Here is a 25955-nt window from a genome sequence, read left to right as displayed (position 1 = left end):
GAAAATATTTCTTTGAATAGTAATATTTGTATATATATAAAATATATATGTTATGTTTAGGGGTATAAACGAGCAGCGCCGAACCAAGCTTTTTTCAATGTTCAGGCTCAGCTTGCATAAAACTAACGGAACTCGATAGAACTCGAATTCGAATTTAATAAGCTCAAGCTCGTTTTGAGCTCAACTAGTAATTAGCTCGACATTCTATATAAACGAGCTAAATTTAAACTTGACTCGTAAATTAGCTAGATATTCTATATAAATAAACTAAACTCGAGCTCGGCAGCAACTTAAGCTTAGAATAAAGCTCGTTAAGTAAGCTCAAGTTTATCAAATATACAGTTATAGATCTTATAATTTCAAATATATTATACATAAACTAAAATATGTATTTAAATTTTTAAATTTTAAATAATTAGACCAAGTTTTTGATATAAAAATGAATTTAACTTGTGAGCTCACAAACGAAACGAGCGACTCGTGAGCTAGCTCGCAAGCTCATTAACGAGCCAACTCGCGAGTTTGAACGAGTCGAGCAATACCTAGCTCAAGCTCGATTCGTTTACTAAACGAGTTAAAAAATAAAGCTTAAACTCGGCTCATTTATTTTAACGAATAAACTCAAATGAGCTTTTATTAAGGTGAGTTTCGAGTAGCTCGCCAGTGGCTCGGTTTATTCCTAATCCTAGTTATGATATGGTTTATCTTACTATTTTATTATTTTATCTCATCAATTTTATTTGTAAAATATTAACATATCTTATTTCTAGTTGGTATTAATTTATCTAATATAATTAAATATTAAATTAAAATAAAAAAATCTAATATTTAGATTTCTATTAAATTATGACTTTCTCGTAGTCATATATGTATATAAAAAATATCAACTTCTATAATACAAACTTGTTGGTTTATTAAATAATGATAAATTTAATAGATTTTATTAAAGTAGAGTTAGTAAATGTTTGATATAATATATTTCTTAAATCTGATTAAAGTTTGTAAATATTATTTTATAGAACTAGACTATCATACATTAATAAATCTATGCAATCACATAAATATAAAATTATATTTAGCTCACAATAATCTCATTGATGCTAGAAATACAAATACTTAACAAAGAATAGTTAATTACCTCTGATTTAAATTCTCTATTGATAAATAATAAAGTTAACACAACAAAATAAATTTTATTCCATAAATATTAACAACTTCGTTACTAAAAAATAATTAGTTTCTTACATAAATTCAAAAAATAATAAAATAATACAACTGTTATATATAGATTTAGTATCGGACCAATCAGTCTCGAACCGGAATTTCAAGTGCGATCGATTGGTTCAATTTGAATTTAATAACTATGCTTATAATTATTACCTGTTAAACGATGATGTGTTTTTTTTTTTCTAGAAGAAAAAAAGAAAAGAAAAAAGAATTGGGAATAGCTTATAGCTTATAGCTGTGGCATTACTGGTTCTAGTCACCCGAACAATCTCAGGCATCGATCTTCGGGATACAGTTGAGAATACTTCTCATCTTGTCCCATTTTGTTTCTCGACTCGAGAAACAAAAAAACATCCAAACAAACAAAAGTTTCTCCTAATTTAAGAGGCAATTAATTATAATCCATAATCCATAACAGCAGAGCAACAATCTTTTTCTTTTTCTCCCTTTCAGAATTACCAACATGAACAAGAGAATTGATTTGATATCCAAAAAGATTAATGTGGTTTATAGTTTTGGAGCTCTTTTTTTTCTCCTCCAACAAATACACAATAGCTGGTATCTAGCATGTGTAGTGGTTAGAATTCACCTATCTGAAAGGGCCTGCATTCCCTTCCAACTAGATAATAATTTCATCAATCCGTCCTGTCATAAAGTACCCACTAGCCTCTTTCGTTGCTTCAGAATTCTTCATTGTCTTTAACCGAATCCTATAGCTCGAATGATCCTTGCACCAATTTCACACCATCATTTTGATATCGCCATGATCTCTCTCTCCCTTTCAGACATTAATAACGCCAATCTTTTCTTGTTCTTTGTCTGTGAACAACGAGAGCAATGACAACCCTCTTGTGTCTGTCTTTTGGTTTTTGATCTTGATTATTTCTCTCCTTCTCTTCGACCCTTTTCATTTTAACTCGAATCGAGACGATCTGTCTGTATTGTCTTTATTATTGTCATTTAAAAAAAAAAAAAATCTTTGATTCTATTCTTCTTTTTCGTTTCTTTCTGATTCTGTGTGGAGAGGCAACAGAAACAAGAAGAGATGAAGAATCCTTGGATGAACCAAAAGACTAATATATCAGTTCTATGCGAGGAAGTTTCTTTGACTAATACAATGCAGTTTCGACATGGAAAAGATCCATCAGAGTGGCCTTGGCAACTTGTAATGACGCAAATTGCTTTAGTTAATACCTTTAAAATCCTGTTTCAGCTTATTCTCAAGCCTTTTGGACAGCAGACTTACATCCCACAAATTATGGTAAATCTTTCAATATTTTCTTTGTGTGTACATTTTCAAGAATATTTTGCTTTCTCGTCTTCTTTCTTGCTTCATAAAATTCACCTGTTCTCTGGTTGCTTGTGTTCTTTCAGGGTGGAATTGCTTTGGGCCCTTCATTTCTTTCCCAGAGTGAATTTTTCTACAAACTGTTTATGCAATCACCGAAGGGTCTTTTGATGATTGGTATACTTAGAGCAATGGGCTTCATGTTCCTTCTTTACCTTCTCAGTATGCGGATAGATATAACCATCATAAAGAAATGTGGAAAACTTGCAGTTGTTATAGGTATTTCATCACTTGTTGTTCCTATGATAATAACCACATTGTTCGCTTACTTCCTTAGAAAATTCATCAAATTCGACGACGGACTCAGCAATTCTCTTCCATCTGTAGCAATCCTTGTAGCCACAACTTCTTTTCATGTCATCTTAGTAGTGCTCACTGATCTCAAGCTCCTGAACTCAGAACTAGGCCGCCTTGCTCTAGCTTCATCAATGATTAGTGGAATAAGTAGCTGGGCTTTTCTAGCAGTAATCTATGATGTTAAAGAAGGTTTACAAGTGGGCATTAAGGTGGGTCTGGTGTTTGCTCAACTGAGCAAATTCATTGTTATTCTGATCATTGTTTTCATCTTCCGTCCCATAATGTTATGGATGGTGAGACAAACTCCGGATGGGAAACCTTTGAAAGAGCCATTTGTTTGTTCTATATGTTTGATGATTCTTTTCTGCGCTCTTTTTGGGGAGATTACAGGACAGCATTTTTATTTTGCTCCTGTGATCATGGGCATGGCTACTCCTGATGGTCCACCAATAGTTTCTAGCTTAATGGAGAAGCTTGATTGCTTTGTTGAGACGGTGCTAGTTCCATGTTATGTCATTGACGCTGGTAGAAGGGCTAATATATTCCTTCTAGGATCCGATAAATTTGGTACTATTCAGTTGGTCATGCTTGTAGCTAGCTTTTCAAAACTTGCCTCTGTTATCATCCCTGCATATTATTTCAATATGCCATTATCTGATGCTCTTTCGCTAGGCTTCATCTTGAATTGTAAAGGGTTGTTTGATGTTCAACTGTACTCCCGCGCAAATAAGGTTAAGGTACGAAAGTTATCGATCTTTCCTCTATTTCAATTTGTTTTAATGAGTCATTGCAACGCAGTCATAGCTTTGAAGCTGTAACGATTGATTATCCTTTCAATGCCTTTTCTTTAAAGGCCAAGTAATTCACAGCTTCAACTAAATAAGAGAGCCAGACAGCTAATCAAAACTTTACTAACAATGTGCAGTTGATCACAAACGAGAACTACGCCGTCCTGGTTTATTCTTCAGCATTGCATGCGGGTCTTTTCTCATGGTTAACAAGACTTGTCTATGATCCTTCAAGAAGATATGTTGCCTACAGAAAACACACAGTCCAACACAGTAACGAACGCAGCTCTGAACTACGAGTCCTTGCTTGCATCCATCAACAGGACAATGTCCCATCCATCGTTAGCGTTCTTGAAGAATCAAATCCCAGCAAAGATGACCCAATTGGAGTCTATGTTATGAAGCTGAAGCGATCTGCTGTTGGCACCATCCCCCTTCTCATACCTCACCAACCTGACATCCCTTTAACTCCATCATATAATAAACAAACTGAAATCAATCACATCATCAATGCCTTTTCTCAGATTGAAAACAGAAATGAAGGCCTTTCCATGATCCAATACTTCACATCTTATGCTCCTCATCCAACTTTGCACGATGCAGTCTGCTCAATGGCACTAGAGAAAACTATATCCTTAATAATTCTCCCTTTTCTGCATTCGGATGATCCTTCCACTAGAATTGTAAACAAAAGTATCCTCCGAAATGCACCATGCTCCGTCAGCATACTCCTTGACAGTGGGAAATTAACAAGATCAGTTCTTCCAATTCAAGCCTTGAAAAGGGTCTGTCTAGTCTTTCTTGGAGGACCTGATGATCGTGAGACGCTAGCATATGGTGCAAGAATGGCAATGAATCCTTACACTGAGCTTACCTTGATAAGATTAATCTCGGATGATCAGAGCGATGCTGATTTGATAGAGAAAAGAAGAGATTTGAACATGATTAATGAGTTCAAGCTTCGAACAATAGATAGCAGGAATCGTGTTAAATTTAAAGAGTACGTAATATTAGAAGGAAGTGAAACAGCAAAGCTGTTAAGATCCGTATGCAAGAAGTTTGAGCTGATTTTGGTAGGAAGAAGACATGACCCTGCTTCCTCATTATTATCAGGGCTCACAGAATGGAAAGAGATAGAAGAGTTGGGTGTAGTTGGAGATATGTTGGCATCTAAGGATTTTGATTGCAATGCACTTGTGCTTGTGATTCAACAGCAAGCATCAGTGGTGCAAGAAATGATTGAAAGCACAAGAAATATATCTACGAGGTCAAGTATCAGTGATATGTGTAGTTCAAAGTATGCATCAAGTAGGTATAGCTGACAGTTTCCGGGTATTCTAAAAGTTTCTTTTTTCTTTTTAAAAGGATTTCTTTTTAAGTCTGTTAGCCATGTACTTTAAGCTAATTTGTAATTTTTTTCCAAACTTTGATCTAACCTGATTCAATGGGCTAACTGCTCATCATCCAATCAAGCTTTGCTCTTCTTCCAATCTTCCTTGTCATTTCAATTTAGATGTGCTCCAAATCTAATTTCCCTGATATCAAGAAACCTTTTACTGGTCCGGACATTTTCATGCTGAGTGGTAGAGTTTATTCAAAAGGAGATTAATCCTACCTACAAAATAACTTCAAACGTTTTCATAAGCTGGCTTTTATGAACAGGTTGAGCCCTACCAAATTGCCTGTCAAACAAATCAGTTGGCAGTGTTTGGTAGCTGTATAGTTACCTGATCAGAGGGGCTGCAAAAAGCCTGGAAATCTGCGTCAGGGATTACGCAGCCAGAGATTTGAATGTTCTCTTTGGTCCTTTCAGGATTCATTGATTTGGGTTTGACACTAGTTCCTCTTTGGACAGCCCATTCTATCACCACATTACCTAGTGCCTTGTTCAGCTAATTTGCTATTCTTTCAACTGTCTTGTACAAAATCCCTGCTTCCTTGTCCTGAACCCAGTGAAAAATACGCTTGCAGAAAATCTCTATCCGAAGTTATAGATGAACCATCCAAATCAATATGGATCAAAGAGAATTTTTCCTTTTTCTTTTTTGGTTAATTGGGCTCCCACTGGGTTCGACTTGAAAAACTTTACAGCCATGGACACAAAAGATCAAAAATAATGAAACCCCAATTTAATATTATCTTAGTCACATGGATGCCATTCTTCCTGCAAGCCTTCAGCATTTTACCATTCCTCCTGGATGCATTTCCATCTAAAACCAAAACAAATCCATGGTGAAAATAATGTAATTTGAATAACTTGTTATTGTCCTGTACAGATAAAGATAGCTATATGATCTGACAAACCCAGGGCTTTGTTTTGAGCAGAAACTGAGAAGCTTGTTGAGGTTCTTGTATGTGAAATTGCATGCACCGGTATCCTCTCCAAATTATCTTCCATGTCAAAATCGTCCAATACCTCCTCTGCTTGGCTGGCTCCATCTTTTAGTTGAAATGCCCAATAGATCTGCATACAGCAGATTCTTTTTAATGCATGGAGCTGTGATATCATGATCCACTTATATCCGATATTATGTATTTGGGACTACTAATACGTGTGGCCCGCATAATTTTAATGAAAATTGAATTTAATTAACTATTTTTATTGATAATCAAAATAAAAAAAAATCTTCAGTTCAATATACAATTTTTATTTTAATCAAAACACACAATTATTTTCTTCAATATTAATTTTTTTTTTTATACTTTCCGGCGTTTTTATTTTACGTACTCTTCTATTCTTAAAATTAAAAACTTTATAACTTTGTTGGGTTTTTATTTTTAATCTTCTAAGGTTTAAAATTGCTGCAAATTTCATTATTTTATAAATATATTCATATTTATTTGAAATAATATTTCAAATACAATCACATAAGCTGCTTGCAAAAACAACAGTAAAAATATTAAAGAACCTAAAGTTAAAATCTTATAGAACTAAAATTTATACTAAAAAATCAATATTTATATAGATTTTGCTACCGATGAATATATTATTTATTTTGTATGAAAAGAAATATTTCTTTAAAATATCTTATATATGTATGATGAATCTCTTAAGTATATTAATGAATTTTTGTTATATATTCGATGAATCTCAAGTAATACATAATGAACTTGTTATTATAATTTATGAATAATAAATTTATATAATAAAAATATCTTATATATTTAATAAACTTCAAGTAATACTTTAATGAACCTGTTGTTTATAAATAATGAATTAGTTTCATTATATAACCCATAAACACTAATTTATTTTTTTGCGTACTCATCAATATTCATTATATAAAATTTTTATATTCATTTGTTAATGATATAAACTTCATTGTATTACAAAATAAACTTATTCAATTTTAAAAATAAGTTTATTTTCAAAGTTATGAACAACATGATATACCTGTAGCTGATATATAATAAACATATAATTCATATGAACCTCAAGTGATACTTTAAGTAACCTGTTGTTTGTAGATAATAAATTTGTTCATTATAGCTCATGAATGCTGATTTATTTTTATGCACATATGGCATTATTCATTATGTAAAACTTTTATATTCATCTGTTAATGATATAAGGTTCATTGTACTATAAAAGAAATCTATTCCGTTTTAAAAATAAATTTATTTTTAAAATTATGAACAATATAATGAACCTGTAATTCATATATAATGAACCTCAAATGATACTCTAGTAAACCTGTTGTTTATAGATAATGAACTCGTTCATTATAACTCATGAATACTGATTTATTTTATGTACATATGACAAGTTCATTACATAAAACTTTTATATTCATTTATTAATGATATAAAATTCATTGTACTACAAAATGAACCTACTCCATTTTAAAATTAAATTTATTTTTAAAATTATAAACAACATAATAAAATTGTAGTTTTTTATATAATAAATTTAAATGATATGTTAATGAACCTGTTTCTTAATAGACAATGAATCAGTTCATTATAACCCATTAATATTTATTTATTTTTATGCACATATAACATGTTTATTATATAAAACTTTTGTATTCGTATGTTATTGATATAAAGTTTATTGTACTATAAAATGGACCTATTCCATTTCAAATATAAATTTATTTTTAAAATTATAAATAACATGATGAATTTGTAGTTCATATATAATGAACCTCAGTATACTACAAAATGAATTTATTTCATTTCAAAAATAAAATTGTTACTAAAATTATGAATAAGTTGACCAACCTATTGTTTATTTATAATGAATCTCAACTTGATATAAATTGAATCTATTCAATTTAAAAAATAAAATTGTTATCAAAATTATGAATAAAATAATGAACCTGTAATTCATACATAATGAATCTTAATATTCTATAAATAAATATATTATTTTTTAGCATTGAAACTGTTATCATATTTTTTTTAAAATGATTAATACTTGTAGAATCTTATTTGAAAGTCTGAAGAATGGAGAAAAATGAAGAATTTTGACTCGTCAAAAATAAGTTTTCAAAAATATAAATATGCATAATTTATGTATGAGAACAAAATAGAAAAAAATAAGAATAACAATATTATGCAGTAAAAAAAAGAAAAAAAAAAGAACAACAATTTGTAAAAATTTAATTTGAAATTTTAAGTGATAGAGAATTGAAAATGAAAAAGATAAAATCAAACCGGATTGCTGAAAGAAAACTCACAATTTTATTTTAAATCGAAAATGATATATAGGATATTATATTTGAATTAAAACTCTTTCATATATGTATTTTAAAATTTAACTCCCTTATTTAAATGAAACAGTCATATTTTGAACACCGAATATATAGCGCAGAGTGTACCTAGATCTAGAATATAATCTACCTAGTGCATGGTTATTTGTCTTATTTAAATTGATTTGGACTCTAATGGATTAATCAAGTAGCAAACCCAAATTAACTATTAAGAGCTTTAGCACCACAGTATATTTGTACTTGAAATCTTAATTAAATTAGAAAATATTTTACCATCTCATAATTTATATTTTGTTAGACTATTAGTGGGTTTTAATTTCTATAATCAAAATGGATGTTATGTACCTCAGAGATGACAGTGAAAACAGAATCTGTAGCTTTAGAACCAGACTTGCAATTGCCCAATCCAACAGCAGGGATAGTATGACTAATCACAGCTTAAATGACTCAATTCTTTTGATCAAAAGCAGTGACATTGTCTTTTTCTCAGCCAATTTTTCCTCTAACTATGCTGAAACTTGCTTGGTCCAACTAAATACAAATACGAATTTATATTTTGAATTTAACATAATTTAACACTTATTTGAGTTTTTTTAATATCTTAATATTATTTAACATATGTATTTGTTCAATACATTGACATATTATGTCTAAGCATTTAAAAGTGTAAAAAAATTAAAATTTAAGTGTATGTCAAATTAATTTAAAAATAAAAATATGTTTAAATATTAAAAATTAAAACTAAAATATTTATTAAATTAAATAAAAAATTAAAATTTTAGTTTAGTTAATAAATACAAGTAAATTCTGATATAAATAAACATATTTCCAATTAGATACAATAAAAAAAAATTTAGACAGATTTAGTCTACCATATTATGCATAAACAACCAATTATATAGTGATATATAATATTATTTATTACGATTAATTATTCATAATTAAAATCAATCAATCTAAATATAACAATTAATCAACAATAATATGTCACTTTATAATTTTTTGTATCAACGACATTCATAGTAGGACGGAGTCTTTCTCAGAATTTCACCTGGTATCCTATTTGGCAAAATGTAGACGCAAGATAGGACAAACAGGAGCTCTCTAAGACACGGGTTGCGTCATGTTGGAGACGCAAGGTGCGTGTAATATTTACTTGACTGAGATTCACGAGAATTTTGAAATAAATTGGGCTGGGCCATCAGAATAGGTTGTAGAATTGGTTGAGCAGTCCTTTTAATGGGAGATGTTGTGTTTTGATGCAACAAAAAATGGTTGGTAAGGAAAAAAGACAGGAATGTAGGTAGGGATACATCAACGAATAAATATTTTCTTGTCTTTTTAACTTAGTTATAAAATTATTTCATTATGCAAAACACTAATTAAGGTTAATGATGGAAACGACACCACATTATTATTATCATTGAAATACACATGACAGTGAATAAAGATTGAGGAATCATTACACAAACTGAAAAGAAAGAAGGGCAGGTAGTAATTTAGCATATATTTATGTTCCATTGGACAATTTCATATACTACGTTGGGATCTCAGAACAAGCTTGTTAAAGAAATTTTCCTTTTCCTAATAAATGCTTCCGAGTATTTTAGGACACCATTTGTTCCCTGATAAAATTTGGTAATATAGCAGGCGGGTATTACCAAAAGGAAATTACAGGGACACATTGAATTGAGCATGGGCATTACCCCAAGAATCACAGCTAGGGCGCAGGTTGGTACTTTCGTAGGTAGATAAAGCATTATGGGTAGAACAAAAGAAGAAAGACAAAACCTTTCTTTTCTTTTCTTTTTTAGAGAGAAGAAAAAAAAAACAAGAACATGCAGTAACAGAGGGGAATAGGATGATGTATTATGTGTCTAACAAGCAAAAGCAAAATGACACAGGTCACAAAACAGGCACAAGAAGAAGAAGAATGTCATCATCAGTCCAACACTTCTATTAAACAGCCTTGCGCACCCCAACACCCGTGACCTTGTTATTCCCGCACTAGCCTTCCCTTTTCTTTTTCCTTTTCTTTTTTTCTCAATTGGACTGTCTTACCCGCCTTCGAAAATTGAATTTCAAACTTTCCAATAAGAGATAAAGAATTAGAAATTAAAATGTACTATATTATATAATAGCACAATTAAAAAATATCCAATTAAATTTTAAAGATGAGTATATGCAGTCCACTAAAATAAACCCATAAAGTTTTCAGCTTCTCATGTTTTTATGGATAAGGGTGTGAAATAGATATCTAAAATCTAAAGAAGCCAAAAGAGAAAAAGAAAAAACAAATCAAAAACAAATATCAGATTAGAAGCGGCCAAAAATTCTATCCTTTTGGTCTCTAGGGTGGAGAGCTAAACTTGCTTTTACTACTATATTATACATATGCATAAGCCAATGTAGCATTAGTACCCAACAATACTTCTTTTTTTACACATTACATTAGTACACTATCAAGTAAACACTAGAAAACAGTTCACAACCATTAATAAGTAAATTCATTATCCCCTTCAAATAATTCAAACAAAAATACTTATTCATTAGATTATACTAATTGGCAACCTATAATGAGAAATCTAAACAACACTAGATTTGCGGACAATGTATCGATAAGCAGCCACCTTTTTCCTCCTGGAGGCAGTATTGTCAACAGATAGCACCATTTTTCCAGCTTCTCTTGACGTGTAAGAGTTATGAATTGCCTCTTCTGACGATGCTACTTTTCTTGCCTTCTCCACTGCAATGGTGTAACTTCCTTCTGCATTTGGCACAAACTCTGCACTATACTCCAAATCCCATCCACCCACCACTATGTCCCATGTAATTGTTGCACCAGCCTATTACCCAGAAGAAGATAAACTGTTAGTTTAGTTTTGACGTTAGTTTTGGATTTTGGTTAAAATCAAGGAATTAGAGAGACTAAATTGTGTTGTTAAGTGGAACCTCAATTCCTTCAATCTGAATGTTAACTTTCTCCCCTCCTTTTACAGTAAACTCAGAAGCTGGTTTAGGTGGGCCATTCTGCAAATCGTTTGGTCTACTTAATCCTCCATACTGAACAGGAATATCTTCAGGCCTTACGAATCTGATGATAATTAACAAAACAGGAGTAGTTTTAAGACAACAAACTCAAAGTAGCTAGCAAGTTACAAAGTGGGATCAAGATCAACATCATGAAATGAAGGAAAGGAAAAAGAAAATAGAAACATAAACAATAATGGGCGACATCAATGAAAGTAAAGCAAGACTCACTTGTAAAGTGTTTCTGCAACATTTCCTTCTTTAGAGATCACAAACTTGCTCTTGGTTCGTTGAGTAAGGAATGGACTGAACATTGAATATAACATGCTGAAGTACCATGGGACATTGATGAAAATCTAGAAACACCCAAAAACAAAAATTAAAGAAAAGAATGAGAAAGGAAGAGAACAAAAAGAATGAAACAAAGAAAAGAAAAGGCATTTTTGGTTTACCTTACGAGCAACCATTTCAGGATAATTATCTTGAAAAAGAGAGAGGATCTGGTTAGAAGCAACTCTAAGCTCTCTTTTAGGCATATCTTTAAGATCAGTAACTTGAATAATAGAGTTAACACCACCAGGCTTAAAATGCAAAAGATTAATCCCTCTTTCAAGAACTTGAACTCTCCATCTTAAGAACTTGTTAAGTTTGTCTTCATCTCCAAAAATTCTTTCATACATTTCTTTATCTTTAAAAACACCGTAAGCATTATAACAAACAGGGTGTCCTTCTCTATCATATCCACGCATATAAGCAACAAGGCCTTCAAGTTCTTTAAAACCCAAATCCTCTTCACAAATATTATCAGCACCAAACTCTTTTCTCCATGACAAACACTTGTCCAGCATGTGAAAAGCATCAAGAACTCTAAAGTCTCTAGCTCTCAAAAACTTCAACAGTATAACATCAGCTTTCTCAGCACCACCCAGGAGAGGAATGCCCCACATGGAACAATCAACATTGGACTCGCTAGCGGAAAGCTTGTCTTTAAGCTCTTGCAAGGCTTTCTTCTCGGAGGATTTGAGATGAGAAATAAAATAAGTGTCTTCTTTAAAAGAAGGAGTGCGGAGAGAAGCAGCTTCCATTATGGTGGCAACGAAGCTTTTCTTGTAAGTAGGCCTTGGTGAGGCCTCTGGTAAAAGAAGGTGATCTTGGTGGTGATGAGGGGTTTGTTTGGGTGATAATGAAGCTTCCATAATCGAGAAACCCAGGTAGAATATCTTAAATCTTTGTGTAAATGCAATTTTAGACAAGTGAAGAAGAAGAAGAAGAAGAAGAAGGAGAAGTGGGTTAGGAGGGACTGCACTGCTCCCTGTCACTTATTACAGTCCACAGAGAGACACGAAATAGAGCAAGAAATGCGTAGAGAGAGATTTTTGGTTTGAAACTTTAAAAGCAGCCAACTTCCTTAAAAGAGAGAAAGCAAAACCATGAAAAAGCAAAAGAGTAAAAGAAATTTTGAATTGGGGCAGAGGGAGAGAAGGATAGTAACAGCACGCGCTGATCGATAGAGCCGAGCTGATGGGTGTTTACGGCTCGGCTAGCTTGAAGAGAAGGTGACAATAATTGAGGGACAAACAGGGGCACCGGGGGGCTGCATAGAGTGGGGTCCACATAATACTATACACTTTTTCTTTTCTTAGATTGTAGTACTGTAGGCCACACCCACACTCTGTTTTTCTCTCTCTTCTCTCACACACGCCAAACGAGCTCGAATTTCGGGCTACGACAGTACTTGCTTTTCTTCTCCTTCTTCTCTTCTTCTTCTTCTTCTCGAGTCTTGACTAGATAGAGGAGCCCAACAAGAAAAACAATAATATGGGTTTTGAGTTTAATTAATTTTCTTATTGAACAAACAAGAACAAGAAGAAGAGATCACTCATCCAGTTAATTAATAGAAAATATGAAGATTTTTGCTTCCATTAAGCTTGTTTTTTGTATCTAAGCAAGTAGTTTTTGTGTTTGATTTGAGTGGATTCTGGTGAGGTGGTCCTGTGATGGTGGCACGTACAAGGATCGCTTTTGTTGAAGTATGGCATTGCTTTGTTAGACAGTTTTGCTTTTAGAATGTGAACCCTGAGATTATCTAACAAAGATTTCTTTCAAAAAAGTTAACCCCATTTATACTCCTTTCCTCATTATCTTTCCATTCCACATTTTGGGTTTTTGTTGATTTTTGGATTATGAATTTCTTTTTTTCTTTTTTTATTTTATTTTAATATATATTTTTTTAAAAAAATATATAAAAGAGAAAGTAAAATGAGTTGAAAGAGATATTTTCATTTTATGAAATATATTGAAAAAAACTAATATAAAAGTTATTTAAAAAAATTATTTATTTTTTATTAAAATTTAATTTAGATATAACCAATTATGTATAAATTTAAATATGTAAAACTTTTTAAATTAATTTCTACTTCATTCCAAGACATAAATTTTAAATTTGTAAATGAATTCAATCACAATATAAATTTGAAATCTCAATTATGAAAAGTTTAGGACACTTGATATTTTTTTTAAGGAAGTAGAAGTAATTGATCATAGATTGGTCATCCGACCTAAAATAAAATTACAGCATTTATAAATTCATAACTTAAATTTCTTTTGTCATTTTTAGAGATAAGAGAAATGTTGTCAAAATTTTATGTTTGAAAAATATAAAATTTGATCATGTGATTTAACTTTTTTACTTAAAAGGTTATATAGTTTTTTTTATCACAATCTAGTACTATAAAAATTATATTATTAGTAATTTATGTTTAAATTATTAAAACTATTAATAATTTTAGAAATTAAATTTCAAACGAAGTCTGATAGCTACAAAATGGTCTTGTTCGATAGATGACAAAGTATAAAATTTTCTAGTCTTGTCGGATCATTCAAAACTCATCGAAACTTATTTAAATTAAAAATAAAATTAAATTGTGAGACTATTTTTCTCTCTAAACTCTATAAGAATTAATACAGTAAATCTTTGATAAAAAAAGTTGATAAGAATTATAATAATAATGAAATCACAAATTAATACTAAATAAATAAATTATAACTACTTAATTATTGTTAACGTTTTAATTTCTAAAATATTATAATGTTATTAAAAAAACTACATAATTATTTGTATCAAAAGGGTAAACCATTCTATCAAAGTTTGTACAGAAAGAACCAACAAGTTTCTGATGTGCAGGATCCTCTTACGAGGCAAGCACAGAGCATACACTTGATGATGGGGAAAGAAGAAGAAGATAAATAAAGAAGATAAACTTTGAATGCTTTATTGATAATAACAGGCTTTGAACATAAACATATAAATAACTTTGAAAGCTTTAAACAAACATACAACTTTGTAAAACTTTGAAACAAGAAGAATATAGACTTACAAGAGGAGTTACAAGATTTCTCTCTCTCTCACTCACTCTTTTCACTCTAATTTCTTCTGTGAGAATTAGACTCAGGAAGAGCTTTCTTTCTTTCTTCTCTCTTCTAAGTTCTGAATTCTAAATTCTGAGGGATGAAGAAGGAGGACTCCTCTATTTATAGAGGTCTTGGAGCTTTGGATACTTGTCACGGGCTTTGGATGCTTTGCTTAGTGGAGTAGAAATGATTCCACTTGTCTTTGGAGTCTTGTGGAGATTCTTCACATGCTTTGGAGTCTTTAGATAATGCCAACCGCCTTTTGAGAAAGTTGTCGGCCATGCTTTGATAGAATCTTTTGCTCTTTTGACTTTTGTTTTTTCTTTTGTCTTTCCTTTTCTTTTCTTCTTCTTTTTCTTTTTTCTTTTCTTTTTCTTTTTCTTTTTCTTTTCTTTTTCTTTTTCTTTTTGTGGGCTTTAGTGTGGGCTTTTTGGCCCAACACAAATAACCTTGGGCTACCATTTCTGGTTTTTAACCCATGGGCTTTTAAAGAAGGAGATAATATTTATGAGATTTTGAGTATCCCATAACAATCGTCTCCCGCTGGGTCATCCAAATCGAATGCAGCAGTACTAGCGCTGGAAGAGGATGATGATGAGGTTTTGGATTTGCCTTTAAAGAAATTTGTCTCGGCAAACTGCTTTATAAGTTGAAGGAAATCTTCTTGGTTTGGTCATGCAAGCTTTGGAAGGAGAAAAGACTTACATGCCAAGAACGTTGTTTGTTCTTTAGGAGGCAAGAAGCTATGTTTGGTCAAGAAGTTTTGAGCGGCTTTTAGGGACAGTTTGTCTTGGTGGTTGAATTTATCCCACCATTTTACTTTGAATCGACGGATAAGTGTAATCTCACCATCCGGAAGCAGTTGAAGTGAAAGTACCATACACATACCCGGGTAAAAAGAAATTTGAGCGGGGAAAGGAGAAGGCGGGGAAAACGCTTTTCCATGGAATTTGGTTTGTAATTTGTTTTGAATAGGTTGAACAGGGGTAAGACTTCGGAATAAGAGTCTCAGGGGCATTACTGTAGTAATTCCACCAACCTGTTTAAACCAAGAGTAAGGGATTTTGGAGGTTTGGATATTGGTGTCGAAGTAGAATAGCCGGAGTGGCTTCTTCCTTCGTTTTGGATAAGAAGGTATTGAACCGGGCTTGCTGGTAATCCCGATAGGAGAAAGATGTGTTAAGATTTGAAGGGTAGGTTCTTTTTAGAGAAGTAGGGAAGGAGCGAAGAGAGTGTAAATCCATACCCCAATCGGACGGGTGAAGGATTCTTTGGATTGTGCATGTTGAATATGCAGGGTCTTTATGAGCTTTGTCTTTTTGAAATGCTTGAATTTGGCCGAACCAGTAACTTCAAGGATTGGTAGTAATAAGCCCCGAGGCTTTGAAATATTCGAGTTTAAAAACCAACTGGAGGAAAATCTTTGAAACCAGTTTTGAGGGGCTTTCCGTGCAGAATCCTTCCTCAATGGTTAAAATATTTTGAAAAATAGGTTTTTCCAAATACTCATTTGATTTAAAACGTTTTGATTGCGTCAAAACAATCTCCTGAGAGTTTGGCTTTGAAAGACTATTTGAGTTTTGAGATAGATTTTGAGGGAAAATCTCTATCTCGGTATTTTGAAAAGGGATAGATAATATACCTTTACCCTTTGTGGAGGAAGATGACGACTTTGGAGTTGCTTCTAGCTTTGGAATAATTTGCTTTGTAGATGGTTCAGATAGGGATTGAACCATTTGTCTTTTGTATTCTTCTATTCTTTGAATGAATTCAGGGTCTTGCTGGGCAAGCCATTCCTGAATTTGTTTGGCTTGATCGACTTTGAAGGGATCCATCTGTTGTTGAACTGGATCCGGTTGATTAATTTCTTCTTGGATTATCTCAGTCCAAGTCCTTATGGGCTTTGAAGTTGAAGGGAGAACTTCCTTCACTGGGCTTTGGATTTGGGGCTTTGAGTGGCTAGTGGACTTTTCTTCTTTGGATTTTGACTTTCTTGGCATTTTGTATCACTCCTGTTTTTGTAAAAACTCTCTGGTTAGAAAGTCAGGAATAGAATTTGATTCTCCTCTAATAAACTCAATTTCAAAATCAAAAACAGATAAGATAGCTTGCCAACGGGCGAAAATCAGTTTTGAAGCTATATTTTGGACATCTTTTTGTAAAACTTCTTTTGCAGACTTGCAATCAATCCTTAAAAGAAATTTTTGATTTAAAAGATCGCTTTGAAATTTAGAAATACAGAGAACTATCGAAAGGATTTCCTTTTTGATAGTAGAGTAATTCTTTTGAGTATCGTTCCAGTGAGCGTAGTGGACAATACATTCTTTGGAATTTTGAACTTGCTTTAGAATCCCACCATATCCTAATTCCGATGCATCCGTTTCTACAATCTTAAATGGAAGGATCAATCACCAGATGCAAGGAATTTCTAAAACTTGTTTTTTAATGCTTTGGACTATTTTTGTGTGCTGGTCAGACCAAGGAGGAGGGTTTTTCTTTAGTCTATCATGCAGGGGCTTTGCAAGACAGTTTAAATTAGGATAAAAATCTATAACATAATTTAAACTACCAAGAAATCTTTAGTCGGGTTTTTTCCAAAATTTTATCGGAAACTTTGAAGTGAATGCAAGGATCTCTCTCGATTGGAGTGATTGTACCCCGAGAGATGTAATGACCAAGAAATCTAATTTCGTTTGAAAAGAGATATCTTAGACTTTGAAACCACTAAACCATTTTTCTTAACAACATAGAAAAACGTTTCTAGGTGTTTAAAATGCTTTATTCAATGGAATTTGAAAGATTAAAACATCATCTATGTAGACAATGCGATTACTTTGAAAATGGATTAAAAATGTCATTCATGATTTTCCGAAATTCGGAAGGGCATTTTTTAATCCAAAAGGCATGACATTCCACTCATATTCGACCGAATGGAATTTGTAAATGCCGTTTGTAACGATCTTTTGGATCAATCCGGATTTGCCAAAATCCCGATTTCATGTCAAACTTTGAAAAGATGAATGCGAATGCGAGTTTTGTAAAAGATCTTTCTTATTTGGAATAGGATACCTAATCCACTTAAGAGCTTTGTTCGGGGGTTTATAGTTGATCACTAGCCTAGGAGTTCCTCTTTCTATTTCACTATTCTTATTGACATAGAAAGTCGCACAAGACCAAGGTGATCTAGACTTTGTAATTAAACCCTTAGACTCAAGATCTTTAATCTCTAATCTGCAATGGCTTTCTAAAAACTCATTCATCCGAATGGGTCCGGCTTTAGTAGGGATTTGCTTATCCGAAAATCGTCTTCATATGGCAAATCTACCATATGTTGCTTTCGATTCCAAAAGCATTTGGAAGATCGGAGCGAGTTCATTCTCAATCTTCATTTGAAAATCGGAAATTTTTCTTTGAACAAAATCATTTTGCGATTGATCTAGGATTCTCTTCAAACCCACATCTTGTTGAAGATGAGAAAGATGGGTTTGTTTACCTTTGATCAAAGCATTGATTTCAAAATTGTAAATGGAATGTGCTTTGATAAGATTCAAATTTCTCTTTTTTGGTTTTTCTAGAAAAGGAAAAACAATCTTTGAATCTTTAGCTTTGAAAATGATTCCAGTGATTGTCACTTTAAAGGGAGTTATCAAATTGATAAACGGAGTCCCTAAGATAACGATTTCTTTGAAGATCTTTTGTAAGAATAAAAACATTTTTAAAGCAATATTATTATTAAGGATTGCGGCCCAGTTTTACCGGCCAATCTTAATCTTTGAAGAATTGGCTGAAGTCAGCCTTTCTTTGGTTTCTTGATGAAACCTTCTAGGAACCAGTTCGCAGTTGATACAATTGAGGTCTGCTCCTGTATCAAACAACGCGATGGTTTCTATCTGGAAATCACCAGGGAAAACAAGCTTTATTTGAATCAAATATTTTCTTGAAGTAATTTCCTCTAAAACATTGATAAAGTTTTCAGGAACATTTTCAGACACTCCAAGGTTTTGAAAATCATTTTCCTCATCAGATTCAGAATCACTATTCTGCTTGAGGATCAAGCTTTGGAGCAAAACAGAATCATTTTGTTGTTTTTCTTTCAACTCTTTGAGTTCTGTTTTGATGGTTTTAATCTCATACGGGTTCACGAGCGGTAGGAAGAGGGTTTTCAACTTCTTCCCTTTGTCCAAAATCATAGTAAGATCATAAGTATTCTTACTAGAAGAAGGAACGATTCGGTTTTTAAAATTTCTTTTAAAACTGCTTTTGTATAAGAGGGTCACTAATATGCTTTACTGACCTCAAGAAGAGCTTTTGTTGCCTAGTGAGCATATTAATGTTCTTAGAAGAGCTCTCCGAATCATCTCGAACAATCAGTTGAGGTTTTGATTTCATCAATTTGAAATTCTTCCTCACTGTTTGAGAACTCTGATTCAGATGAATCAACTAGAAGAGCAGAAATCTTTTGCAAAACTTCTTCTTCTATTTGAAGCTCTTGGAGTCTTTTTGAAAATTTACAATACTTTGAAGTGTGGCCTTTCTTACCACATTTAAAGCATGTAATTTTTGAAAAATCTTTTTTAGAATCTTTCTTTGGAAATTTGGAAGAAGATGGCTTTTTATAGAAATTCTCCTTACTTTTAGAAGGCTTTCTATATTTGGAAAATCGTTTCTTTTTGAAAGACTTTGAATCAACTTTGCATTTCCCTTTGCAACTAGACACGGGCTCTATTGGGTTGTACTCAAGTTGTGAAACTACCTAGTTCCTGCCTAGTCTTTTCATCTCCCATTTGAGTTGTCTTTGGAAGCTTAAGGTCATGACAAATCTTTAAACCTTCTTTCTGGGTTAGACTAACTAACTCACCATAAGTGTAGAAATCATAAGGGATTTGACCGCTATGGGCTTCTCTTATGGTATTCCTAACTCTTTCACCTAAAATCTTAGGTAAACCGGCTAAGAACTTTTCTTTCCAGAAAGGTTGGCTAGAATCTTCCCTAAGCATGACTCTGGTTAGGAAAGTGTCTTTGTAACTTTGGAAATTGCTAAGCTTCTTTACAGTGAGGTTGCTAAGGAGCTCGGCATTTTTGTCTTTGAAGCGGAGAAGGGTCTCCTATGAAATGTAGGGAAATAGTGAGGATTAGGGTTGAAACCGCATCCTCAATTGGATTTCCTATTTCATCTAGGATTGGAGTTCCTTCACTGTTGTTTGGATAGCTCTAGGATTTGGAGTTCTTTGTGCTTGAGTGAGATGATAATCCCACCATCCTTTTAGCGGCCGGAAAATCCAGTATCGGGAGCTCGAATGGCTCTATCGGAGGTACCACTTTGGGTTTTGTAGGCATTGGCCGCCATGGTCATCTGTGCGAGACCAAGGATGTTGTATTCGGACATTCCATCTATATTCCATTCATAGACGGAGGAGGCATTGAATCTAGGCGGGTTAGGATGTTGTTCCTATTCTCAATTCCTAGATGCAGGCGGTACTCCTAGGAGTATTCCAGGGATAATCTAGGGGCTTGGATTCCCAATCATTGATATTGAAGGGTTTTGGAATGGGGCTTTCAAGCTCCGAATCGTTAGACTCATCGCTTTGGGCTTGTCCTATAGCACTGATATTCCTACTACTTTGAGGAGTATCCGGTACTAGGTTTTGGACGACTCGGAGGTTGCTAACCTACTTACCGTTCTCGACCGCTTTGGCAAACTCAGTTTGCTTTTGGAAATGGTCTTGGCTCGGCTTTGTGGTGATAAGGCTTAAAAACTGGGTTTTAAGCTTTTCCGGTTCGACTCTTTTGGTTGACCAGTACTAGGGATTGGAGATGTCACCACTACAGGGGCTTTTGAATCCGGTTTTCTATTCTAACCAGTTGCTTTCCTATAGTGTTTAGACGGTGTTCGAATAATTGTTCATTGAACAATATTCTTGACATTCTTTTCAAGGTCTTCGCCTACCAATTTGTAAGGTGTAGCCTCTATCTCACTCTCTCCATAAGGAATGGTTATCTTCCTAAGGAGGATGTTCGAGGACCGGACAGTTAGGTTTTCTCCTACCTTCCACTCGGGGGCTTTGTTCCTTACATCGTGATGTGGACTAATACTCTTATCTTTAAAAGGATATGAGTGACCATGCTCTTTGCAATAAATTTGAAACCAATCAAAAATTTGATTTGGGCTTTGTTTTGAATACAAAATTGATAGTATTTTTCCCGAATACTATCTTTTCTTTTAAAAATTCTTAAAAACCAAAGTTTCTTAAGATGGTTTTTCTTTGAATAGAAATCTTCATGCAAGAGTTTTTATCAATTTCAAACTCTTTTGAAATCATGTTGATCTCTGCCCAAGGTTTTGGGTAATGGCCAGATGGTGATGGTGAAGATGGGGTAGAGGTCATCTCTATATCTTCGTCATCATTCTTTGGATCAGTGTAGACTGGTCTAGGGATGTTGCTTTGGTAATCAACATTCTGAAGTATATTTGGAACATCAGATGTTGAAAATCTGGGTTGAGTTTTAGATGGAATTGGTTCTTTGTAAGGGGCATAGATAACAGAAGGAATTTTGGATACCCTTCCAATATCTATGGTCGAGGTTGAAGAACCATCATCAGAAAATCTAGAGGAAGTTGACTTTCTGTTGAATGAGATCTTTACCTTTCCATCTGGATATTGGGCTATGTGTTTAAGGTTTGTGTTTGGTTCTGTTTGCTTTGGAGAAGTAGGTTGGGTTGCACCTTCAAGGATCCATTCTTCTGGAAGTGTAATGTCTTTCCATTGAATGGTTTTTGGAATAGTTGCATTGGACTTGGATAGATCTGTTTGTAGGAACAGTGTTTCTCCTTTTGGTGAGTGAAGCTTGTGTTTGGAACCAAAGGCAGAAATCATAGCTTTGTAATGAATTTTGAAAATTAATGCTATCGGAATAGATCCTTCAAGCATTTTGTAATTGTGAGTTTTGATTTGAAGAACGATGCTTTTAAAACATTTTTATCGTTTAAAGAAATCGTGATATTTGGAAAACAATTGAAAGAAATGGGTCCTTTATTGAGGCTCGACTCAACAGTACTATGATGAATCATAGAAATTTGTAAACCTAGCATCCCTAAGGGCTAATATGGAAGTATCTAGACCTTCTCCGGTAAGGGGCTTAATACCTACGGACTAGACCTATGTGGATATACTTATAATCCTTTTCCATATGCTTTTGGAGGGTCTTTGGATTTAAGAGATAAATCTCTTCAAAAGGCTTTGAAATTTGGATATCTCTTTCTTGATCTTGATTGTAAAATCAGTCTTGAAGAGAGGGAACTTTGAAAACTCATAAATTTGTTTCTTTTGGACTTTGGGTATTTCCCAATCGTCAATATGCTTTGAAAAATCTTCAATAGTGATTTCTTCACTATTTACTGAACCTTTGTACCTCGATGATTCGGAGGCGGAAGAATTTGAGAAAGAAGAAGATCTACGGAAGAAAGGTTCTAAATTCATTTTAACCTAAACCAAAATAACTTTCTAGACAAGCACGGACCTGACTCTCGGCTTCTTGCCTGTCCGTCGGGACTTACTACTAGCATAAAATGAGCGAACTTGCCTATAGGAAACCCGATGCGATCTAAAATGAATGTAAAATCTTTGTAATGTAGATATGCTTCTAATCCCGGAACCCAATTGGCTCCGATACCAAATTAAAAACGAGATCTAGGAAATAGAAGGAAATATTAAGCGTTGAAGATTTAGATCTAAGTTCGTGGCGTTGTAACTGATTCACGCTTTAAGCGACTGTAGGAGCTTTTAATGCTCTTGCAGAATCATTTTCCGACTATAAACTTATAGATCCGAAAATAAATTTGAACAGAAGAACCAACAAGTTTCTGATGTGCAGGATCCTCTTACGAGGCAAGCACAGAGCATACACTTGATGATGGGGAAAGAAGAAGAAGATAAATAAAGAAGATAAACTTTGAATGCTTTATTGATAATAACAGGCTTTGAACATAAACATATAAACAACTTTGAAAGCTTTAAACAAACATACAACTTTGTAAAACTTTGAAACAAGAAGAATATAGACTTACAAGAGGAGTTACAAGATTTCTCTCTCTCTCACTCACTCTTTTCACTCTAATTTCTTCTGTGAGAATTAGACTCAGGAAGAGCTTTCTTTCTTTCTGAATTCTAAATTCTGAGGGATGAAGAAGGAGGACTCCTCTATTTATAGAGGTCTTGGAGCTTTGGATACTTGTCACGGGCTTTGGATGCTTTGCTTAGTGGAGTAGAAATGATTCCACTTGTCTTTGGAGTCTTGTGGAGATTCTTCACATGCTTTGGAGTCTTTAGATAATGCCAACCGCCTTTTGAGAAAGTTGTCGGCCATGCTTTGATAGAATCTTTTGCTCTTTTGACTTTTGTTTTTTCTTTTGTCTTTCCTTTTCTTTTCTTCTTCTTTTTCTTTTTTCTTTTCTTTTCTTTTCTTTTCTTTTCTTTTCTTTTTCTTTTGTGGGCTTTAGTGTGGGCTTTTGGCCCAACACAAATAACCTTGGGCTACCATTTCGGTTTTTAACCCATGGGCTTTTAAAGAAGGAGATAATATTTATGAGATTTTGAGTATCCCATAACAATCGTCTCCCATTTGGGTCATCCAAATCGAGCCAGCAGTCTACTAGCTGGAAGAGGATGATGATGAGGTTTTGGATTTGCCTTTAGAAGAAGCTGTCTCAGACAACTGTTTTATAAGTTGAAGGAAATCTTCTTGGTTTGGGGCTGGCAAGCTTTGGAAGGAGAAAAGACTTACATGCGAGCGTTGTTTGTTCTTTAGGAGGAGGCAGAAGCTATGTTTGGTCAAGAAGTTTTGAGCGGCTTTTAGGGACGGTTTGTCTTGGTGGTTGAATTTATCCCACCATTTTACTTTGAATCGACGGATAAGTGTAATCTCACCATCCGGGCAGTTGAGTGAAAGTACCATACACGTACCAGGTAAAAGAAATTTGAACAGGAAAGGAGAAGCGGGGCAGCTTTTCCATGGAATTTGGTTTGTAATTTGTTTTGAATAGGTTGAACAGGGGTAAGACTTCGGAATAAGAGTCTCAGGGGCATTACCGTAGTAATTCCACCACTGTTTAAACCAGTAAGGGATTTTGGAGGTTTGGATATTGGTGTCAAGTAGAATAGCCGGAGTGGCTTCTTCCTTCGTTTTGGATAAGAAAGGTATTGAACCGGGCTTCGGTAATCCCAATAGGAGAAAGATGTGTTAAGATTTGAAGGGTAGGTTCTTTTTAGAAGTAGGGAAGGAGCGAGAGAGTGTAAATCCATACCCCAATCGGACGGGTGAAGGATTCTTTGGATTGTGCATGTTGAATATGCAGGGTCTTTATGAGCTTTGTCTTTTTGAAATGCTTGAATTTGGCTGAACCGGTAACTTCAAGGATTGGTAGTAATAAGCCCGAGGCTTTGAAATATTCCAGGTTTAAAAACCAACTGGAGGGAAAATCTTTGAAACCAGTTTGAGGGCTTTCCGTGCGAGAATCCTTCCTCAATGGTTAAAATATTTTGAAAAATAGGTTTTTCCAAATACTCATTTGATTTAAAACGTTTTGATTGCGTCAAAACAATCTCCTGAGAGTTTGGCTTTGAAAGACTATTTGAGTTTTGAGATAGATTTTGAGGGAAAATCTCTATCTCGGTATTTTGAAAAGGGATAGATAATATACCTTTACCCTTTGTGGAGGAAGATGACGACTTTGGAGTTGCTTCTAGCTTTGGAATAATTTGCTTTGTAGATGGTTCAGATAGGGATTGAACCATTTGTCTTTTGTATTCTTCTATTCTTTGAATGAATTCAGGGTCTTGCTGGGCAAGCCATTCCTGAATTTGTTTGGCTTGATCGGCTTTGAAGGGATCCATCATTGTTGGTGGATCCGGTTGATTAATTTCTTCTTGGATTATCTCAGTCCAAGTCCTGATGGGCTTTGAAGTTGAAGGGAGAACTTCCTTCACTGGGCTTTGGATTTGGGCCGGCTTTGAAGTGGCCGTGGACTTTTCTTCTTTGGATTTTGACTTTCTTGGCATTTTGTATCACTCCTGTTTTGTAAAAACTCTCCGGTTAGAAAGTCGGGAATAGAATTTGATTCTCCTCTAATAAACTCAATTTCAAAATCAAAAGCGGATAAGATAGCTTGCCAAACGGCGAAAATCATTTTGAAGCTATATTTTGGACATCTTTTGTAAAACTTCTTTCGCAGGACTTGCAATCAATCCTTAAAAGAAATTTTTGATTTAAAAGATCGCTTTGAAATTTAGAAATACAGAGAACTATCGAAAGGATTTCCTTTTGATAGTAGAGTAATTCTTTTGAGTATCGTTCGATGGCGAAGTAAACCGGACAATACATTCTTTGAATTTTGAACTTGCTTTAGAATCCCACCATATCCTAATTCCGATGCATCCGTTTCTACAATCTTAAATGCGGAAGGATCAGTAGATCGTGAGGAATTTCTAAAACTTGTTTTTAATGCTTTGGACTATTTTTGTGTCTTTGGTCGGACCAAGGAGGAGGGTTTTTCTTTAGTCTATCATGCAGGGGCTTTGCAAGACAGTTTAAATTAGGATAAAAATCTATAACATAATTTAAACTACCAAGAAATCTTTATTTGGGTTTTTCCAAAATTTTATCCGGAAACTTTGGAAGTGAATGCAAGGATCTCTGATTGGAGTGATTGTACCCCGAGAGATGTAATGACCAAGAAATCTAATTTCGTTTGAAAGAGATATCTTAGACTTTGAAACCACTAAACCATTTTCTTAACAACATAGAAAAACGTTTCTAGGTGTTTAAAATCTTTGTTCAGTGGAATTTGAAAGATTAAAACATCATCTATGTAGACAATGCGATTACTTTGAAATGGATTAAAAATGTCATTCATGATTTTCCGAAATTCGGAAGGGCATTTTTAATCCAAAAGGCATGACATTCCACTCATATTGAATGGAATTTGTAAATGCCGTTTTGTAACGATCTTTGGATCAATCCGGATTTGCCAAAATCCCGATTTCATGTCAAACTTTGAAAGATGAATGCGAATGCAGTTTTTGTAAAGATCTTTCTTATTTGGAATAGGATACCTAATCCACTTAAGAGCTTTGTTCGGGGGTT

At 33.8% G+C, this 25955-nt stretch overlaps 3 protein-coding genes across 3 annotated transcripts; 1 reads left to right on the top strand and 2 right to left on the bottom strand.

Moving 5' to 3' along the window:
- The first annotated feature begins 1507 nt into the window (after positions 1 to 1507).
- LOC8263135 (cation/H(+) antiporter 27) lies at positions 1508 to 5133 on the top strand. The gene is made up of 3 exons (XM_048380048.1): positions 1508 to 2488; positions 2602 to 3609; positions 3798 to 5133. The coding sequence occupies exons 1-3, from the start codon at positions 2273 to 2275 to the stop codon at positions 4980 to 4982; spliced, it is 2409 nt and encodes an 802-aa protein (XP_048236005.1). The 5' UTR covers positions 1508 to 2272; the 3' UTR covers positions 4983 to 5133.
- Positions 5134 to 5323: 190 nt separating this feature from the next.
- LOC125371373 (aldose reductase) lies at positions 5324 to 9577 on the bottom strand. Its single transcript, XM_048380343.1, is given in 5 exon segments — positions 5324 to 5603; positions 5809 to 5870; positions 5965 to 6124; positions 8721 to 8812; positions 9532 to 9577. Coding segments are annotated over 5 exon segments (609 nt in total). The 3' UTR covers positions 5324 to 5354.
- Positions 9578 to 10789: 1212 nt separating this feature from the next.
- LOC8263133 (patellin-6) lies at positions 10790 to 12855 on the bottom strand. Its single transcript, XM_002526647.4, has 4 exons — positions 11858 to 12855; positions 11637 to 11761; positions 11328 to 11469; positions 10790 to 11221 (listed from the first exon to the last, which is right to left on the bottom strand). Exons 1-4 carry the CDS (start codon positions 12599 to 12601, stop codon positions 10961 to 10963), a joined length of 1272 nt encoding a protein of 423 aa, XP_002526693.2. The 5' UTR covers positions 12602 to 12855; the 3' UTR covers positions 10790 to 10960.
- Positions 12856 to 25955: the final 13100 nt, after the last annotated feature.

Source organism: Ricinus communis, chromosome 10 (assembly GCF_019578655.1).
Source record: "Ricinus communis isolate WT05 ecotype wild-type chromosome 10, ASM1957865v1, whole genome shotgun sequence".
Classification (NCBI taxonomy): Eukaryota; Viridiplantae; Streptophyta; class Magnoliopsida; order Malpighiales; family Euphorbiaceae; genus Ricinus; species Ricinus communis.
Note: the sequence above shows the minus strand (reverse complement) of the source record. Positions and strands in the feature narration are given on the sequence as shown.

Excerpts from the sequence above, each read along its gene's own strand:
- LOC8263135 (XM_048380048.1), top strand. The coding sequence starts at position 2,273 with ATGAAGAATCCTTGGATGAACCAAAAGACTAATATATCAGTTCTATGC. Across the intron at positions 2,489-2,601 it reads CTTACATCCCACAAATTATG|GGTGGAATTGCTTTGGGCCC; the intron begins GTAAATCTTTCA and ends GTGTTCTTTCAG. Across the intron at positions 3,610-3,797 it reads CCCGCGCAAATAAGGTTAAG|TTGATCACAAACGAGAACTA; the intron begins GTACGAAAGTTA and ends AACAATGTGCAG.
- LOC8263133 (XM_002526647.4), bottom strand. The coding sequence starts at position 12,601 with ATGGAAGCTTCATTATCACCCAAACAAACCCCTCATCACCACCAAGAT. Across the intron at positions 11,762-11,857 it reads CTGAAATGGTTGCTCGTAAG|ATTTTCATCAATGTCCCATG; the intron begins GTAAACCAAAAA and ends GGGTGTTTCTAG. Across the intron at positions 11,470-11,636 it reads GTTGCAGAAACACTTTACAA|ATTCGTAAGGCCTGAAGATA; the intron begins GTGAGTCTTGCT and ends AATTATCATCAG.